This window comes from Myotis lucifugus, unplaced genomic scaffold, assembly GCF_000147115.1.
Source record: "Myotis lucifugus unplaced genomic scaffold, Myoluc2.0 scaffold_168, whole genome shotgun sequence".
NCBI classification, from domain to species: Eukaryota; Metazoa; Chordata; class Mammalia; order Chiroptera; family Vespertilionidae; genus Myotis; species Myotis lucifugus.
In genome coordinates, this window is record NW_005871216.1 from 2,745,303 (window position 1) to 2,751,459 (window position 6,157).

At 42.2% G+C, this 6,157-nt stretch overlaps 2 protein-coding genes across 2 annotated transcripts in view; one reads left to right on the forward strand and one right to left on the reverse strand.

Moving 5' to 3' along the window:
• Window positions 1-6,157, forward strand: part of HOOK1 (hook microtubule tethering protein 1) — a 98,179-nt gene that overhangs the window by 82,578 nt on the left and 9,444 nt on the right. The gene's annotated exons all lie outside the window — the stretch shown is intronic.
• LOC102439141 (cytochrome P450 2J2) overlaps window positions 1-6,157 on the reverse strand; it is a 25,481-nt gene that overhangs the window by 12,726 nt on the left and 6,598 nt on the right. The window contains exons 4-6 of the mRNA XM_006096115.3: window positions 5,780-5,940; window positions 2,157-2,333; window positions 72-213 (exon numbers count right to left, since the gene is read on the reverse strand). Coding sequence (XP_006096177.1) covers window positions 72-213; window positions 2,157-2,333; window positions 5,780-5,940 — 480 coding nt within the window. The remainder of the gene's footprint in view (window positions 1-71; window positions 214-2,156; window positions 2,334-5,779; window positions 5,941-6,157) is intronic.

Sequence of the window (6,157 nt, forward strand, 5' to 3'; positions counted from 1 at the left end):
TATCTTCTGCTCCCAACTTTGTGGCAGTGTGTCCAGGAGGCATTGTAGTGTCCTGGCCCAGGCTTGCTCACCTTGGATTTCTGGTTTGAGGGCCATGTAAATCAGACCCCAGCGCAGCGTCGTCGAAGTTGTCTCGGTTCCAGCAAAGAAGAGGTCCTGGGTACTGAAGATGAGGTTTTCCTCATTGAAACTGGAAGCATCATCGCCCTTATGCTAGAAAGCACCATGTTTGTTAGTTTATTTAGGGTTCTTGGTGGCCACAATGCATAGGGGCTTCATCCTGGGGAGACAGGTGGGAGGAAAGAGCCCCAGAGAAAGGCTCTGCCTTCCGTCTCCTTGGGAGGCAGTCTTATCACAGCAATATTGTTAGCATAGTCCTACCCCAAGGGCTGGAAATGTTTCTTAGTTTGGGTGAATGAAAATCAAGACAATGATTTTTTATGCCTATAATTTGGGAGAAGCTGTTAGTACAGTGGAGAGTCAGACTTGGGTTCGAATATTAGCCACCCCATTCACTATTTCTATGACAAAGGGCAAGTTACTTATCCTCCCTGCTTCAGTTTCCCATCTTATATAATAGAAATAACAAAACACACACATGAAGACAACATTATGAATCATGTGAGAGGCAAAGGGCACACGGCAAATACTCAACAAATGTTTATACTGATACTAGAAAGAATAAACTGAACTTGTCTAAGTGCAACAAGTCGTATATCTCTCAGTTAATCTTTTCCTTCCATATGAAAACTCTCTGATTCTAACAATCATTCTTCATGGCATTTCATCATTTTTACCACCTTCTTCGGAGAGCTTTAATTTCTCAACATTCCTCTTAATGTGTGGTCCCATATAGCACATGAAGTTTCCTCCTCTGAGTAGAAATCAATATTTCTATTAATATAATGCCAATACAGTGAAATAAGAGAGGGGATGGGAAAGAAATTCATCACTCTGCCAACTTCCACAGGAGGAACAACTAATGTGATAATAAAAAATGAGCCCTAACCGGTTTGGCTCGGTGGATAGAGCATTGGCCTGCAGACTGAAGGGTCCCAGGTTCGATTCCAGTCAAGAGCATGTACCGTGGTTGTGGGCACATCCCCAGTAGGGGGTGTGAAGGAGGCAGCTGATCGATGTTTCTCTCTCATCGATGTTTCTAACTCTCTATCCCTCTCCCTTCCTCTCTGTAAAAACTCAATAAAAAAAATGTTTAAAAAGATGATGACACTGATACAAAGTCTATTAATCAGAAGGATTACAGTGTTAAATACTACACATCTAATTTGGCTCCCCCACCCCCATTTCTTTCCGATAATGTCAGAAAGTGGACAATATAGGGTTCTACTCAGTCCTTGAGGATAAACTCTCCCACGCACCCAGCTTTTCTTGTAGGGGTAGGTCATTGGGCACAGGTGCATATAATAATAAAACAAAGTTTTGAGGTTCAATTCTTATTTTTCCTTTTTCATACAGCTCCTTCAAATATGGAGGGTAGAGAATAGAAGAAGAAAAGGCAGCATTTGTGCATTCCCAAGACCTCAAGCCAAATACCATTGAACCCATATCTTTATTCCTAATTGCGTCATCCATCCTGAGTTAATGCTACTCTTACACTCTATGAAATTCTGCCTCTATTTTTACTCCTTTGTGGTAAATTGAATAATGACTCACAAAGATGTCATGTCTAATCTCTGAAACCTGTGGATGTCATATGGGAAAAGGAACATTATAGATATGATTAAGTTAAGGGTCTTGGTTTGGGAAGATGATCCTGGAGAATCCCAATGGGCCCAATGCAATTACAAGAGGCCAGAGGGTTGTAAGGAGAAGATGTAAGGAAGGTAACAGAGAAGATGCTACACGGATGGCTTTGAAGATGCAGGAAGGGGCCATGAGCCAAGCAATATAGGTGACCTCTAGAAGCTGGAAAGGTCAAGGAAACAGATTTTCCCCTCGAGCCCTCACAGGAGCCAGTCTTGCCAACACCTTGACTTGAGCCCAGTCCAACTAGTTTCAGACTTAAGACCTCCAAAGCTGTGAGCTAAATCTGTGTTGTTGTCAGCCACTGAGTTAACTTGTTACAGCATCAGGAGGAAACCTGTACATCCCCATTGGTTCTTCAAAAACAAAGCACAGGAAACAATTTTCCTCACCTTTTCTATTTCCTTGAGGTATGCATCGATAAAATCTCTTGGTTCTTCGGGATTCCAATCTCTCTTGTGGTTTTCGATCACACGAGAAATAAACAACTTCAGTTGCTCCCATTTGCCAAGGTGTGTTTGGTGGAATCCAGGAAGGAAGTTCATTATCCGTGGAAAGGTACTATAGAGCTAATGGAGAAAAACAGAACAGGAAGACACTATGGTGCCGTATCCCACTTTATGAGACAACAGAAACATTCTCTTTCTAGCTCTTGTTTGCTTACACTTAGACCTTGACCTTCTGATTGCTCTCATCCCTCTTCTCATCTCCCTAGCAAAGCATGTCAGTGCTCCATCCCAAGTATATCATTTCAGACCACTTCTCACCACCCCAACTGCTTTGTCATCCTTGTACAAACCACCGTTTCTTATCTGGGTGCCGTAATAGCCTCCAGCAGGCTTTCTGATTCCATTCTTAATCCCATTCCCAGTCTATTTGACAGAACAGCCAGAGTAATCATTGGATGGTCTAATCCAGTGATTTTCAACTGGTGTGCCACAAGAAGTTTTAAAACATGTACTTCCTGACTATTTAGTCGTGGGCACTAACCTATTTTCCCTTAAATTGTCAAATAAAAAAATGACAACAGCCAACACAATAGCCATCCAGAGTGAATGAATAAAAATTACACCTATTTTTTGTCACATTGGCAAAAAAATGTATTTTGTGGTATGCCATAGAATTTTAGTAATTAATTCGTTTGTGTATGCCATAAGATGAAAACGTTTGAAAATCACTGGTTTAGTCAGATCATTTCACTTTTTGATCATTAATTCTCCAATGATTTCCCATGACATGCAGAGATGACTTCTACATCAGTTTCTGGGCATAGAAGCTCTACATGAGCGGGTCCTTGCATGCACCTGTTGCATGCTTTGCTGTCACTCTCTGCCACCTTATCTTCTCCAGTCCAGCCCCACTGGTCTCTATAATGACATCAAGGGCGTTCCTCTTTAGGTCTTTCCATTTGCTATTCCTTCTACCTAGATGGCTCTTCCTCCAAAATCTCTAGAACTCCAACCCCTCACTTCATTAGGGTGCCACTCAAATGCATCTACTTGGAGTGGTCTCACCTAATGATCCTATAAGTGGCAGTAGCCTTGCCACTCTCTTTCCATTCCCTTATCCTATTTTATTTTTTTTCATGGCAATTATCACATGTGCGAGAGAGGTATCTATCTATCTATCCATCCCTATATAGATATACTAGAAGCCTGATGCATGAAATTTGTGCAAGAGTAGGCCTCCTTCCCCCAGCTGCCGGCATCAGCTTCTGTCTGGCACCCGGGACCTGGGCTTCCCCTCTGGCCACCGGCACCCTGTGACCTAGGCTGCCCTCTGGCCACTGGCAGGCACCCAGGACCTGGGCTTCCCTTGCAGCCCCAGCTTCGTCTGGAAGGTCATCTGGAAGGACGACTGGTCTAATTTGCATATTACACATTTATTATTATAGATAGCTATATAGATATGTGAGTTAAATATATATATATATGTATTTCTCTGCCTCCATAACAGTAAGACATTTTTACTGAAATAAATTGGTTTTTGAATATATTTTCCCTAATAATATCTGGTAGGAAACAGACAGCATAACATAATGGAAAATCACCTAGACCAGTGGTCAGCAAACTCCGGCTTGCGAGCCACATTCGGCTCTTTGGCCCCTTGAGTGTGGCTCTTCCTAAGCCTTAGGAGTACCCTAATTAAATTAATAACAATGTACCTACCTATATAGTTTAAGTTTAAGAAATTTGGCTCTCAAAAGAAATCTCAATCTTGTACTGTTGATATTTGGCTCTGTTGACTAATGAGTTTGCCAACCACTGACCTAGACCTAAGACATGACATGGGTTTGGCTATTAGCTCTGTTGCTTTCTAGCTATAGTATTTTGATAATAATAATTATATATATAAAAGCCCAAGTGATCGTTATGACTGGACGACCAGAGGACCGGACTACTGGCCAGTAGCTATGATGCGCACTGACCACCAGGGGGCAAAAGCTCAATGCAGGAGCTGCCCCCTGGTGGTTAGTGCGCTCTCACAGCCAACCTACTGTGGTCCCTCCCTCTGGCCGGCCCTGATCAGCCAGGCCGAGGGACCCCTCCTGTGCATGAATTTGTGCACTGGGCCTCTAATAATAATAATAAATAATGATAATAATAATAATGAAAATGAAGAGGATATAACTTGTTGCTCTTTTGTTTAACTTGGTGCCTGTGGGCCTCAGGGTTATACATGCAATCCATTAAGAACTTAACACAGAGCCAGTGGACCACAATCAGGCTTTTCTCACACACTGCCATGTCTGCCTGCACACACTAGGATGCTTCATTTCATCTTTAAACAGTTGTGAAAATTAACTTAGAGCAAGTATGTGTAGTTGTCCATCAAGGCACCTCATCTATTTTTGGACTCCAAAAAATGCTTATCCCCCCCACCTCTGCTGCCCCTTCCTACTGTTCCAGGCATTTATTTTCCCTGGAGAAAGTCAGCGGGGTACCCTCTGAGCTCTCACCTTTCCTGGGTTCTGTCTTATTAGGAAGAACAAAAGTGGAATCACTGGGTTGGGGACTACCATGACGAAGTGAGCACTAGGAATTCAAAAATAACTTTGATAATAATAATAATAGCTCACATTCATTATAGCCTTTTCATATGCCAGGACGCATGATAACTTCTTTATCCATTTTGATATGATGGAGCCTTAAAGCTCTAAGCAAAGATGCTGGTCATAAATAAATAAAAAATAAATCCACTTCTAGATACCAGAGAGGTGACCTCAACACTTGCTCTGGTTTAAGACCGAGAGGCTGAACAGAGTTTCTGACAGACTCACAGACCCCCAGGGACAAAAATGGAGTACAGGGTCCACCAAGAAAGGGGTGAGGTTTGAACCCCAAATGTCTTTACCCTATGAAATTAGATTGATAATATCCTGTTGATGGGTGTGTGAACAGTGGAACAGTTTTGGAAACTTTTAGGCAGCATCTTCTATGTCCACGTTAACACATGCAAGAGAAATGAATGGATGTGTCCACATGAACAGTTGTACTAGAATGTACATGGCAGCTTCATTCATAACATTCAAAACCTGGAAACCATCCAAGTGTATATCAATAGAGAATAGAGTGACAAAGAATGCCATATTCATAAGATGAAATGCTATTCAGAATTTTATAAAAAGGGCAACTAACACAAATGAATCTCAAACAGCCGGCCGATGGAGAGAGGAGGTCTGAGATGGCTGGCTTAGGGAGGGACACGAGGGATGGGGGGAACTCAAAGGCAATGGCACTCAAAGGCAATGGCACTACTGTCCTTTTTAAATAAAACAACAGGGGTGCACAGGTGTATGCTATGTAAAGTTTATTGCTTTACATGAATGTTAGAAATGTTCTTTGTATATAATAAATATTTTAGAATACCAAAAACACTAGAGTCACACTAGTTGATTTCAAACAAGTTGGTGTTGAAGTCAGTTTGAAAAGGTTATAGTGTAGCTTATAAAAACATCTGTGTCTGACATCAGCCCCAATATCCCTAACCAAGATATGAAAAGAGAACCCCTTACCTGGGTCCACACTGACACCTCCATACGTATGATATCATCCAGCAGCCTCAGCATTTCTTGGAACTGACTATCCTGGTACTCAAAGCGCTCCCCAAAGGTGATGGAGCAAATGATGTTGGAAACTGCATTGTTGATCTTGAAGTGAGGGTTAAAAGGCTGTCCTGGAGGTGGAAGAAAAGGTGGACCCTTGAGCTTGGTTTGTTTCTGTTTTCTACTGAGAGTCTACATGACATATGACATATGACATAACGAGCACAGAAACACATCTGAGGCTCTGGCCATAGCACCCACCCGGGATCTGACAGCAAGTACTCACTCAATGCCTGGGAAGTCAAACTGATGGCCAGTGGTTTAAATCAGTAGTATCAACTGATGGAC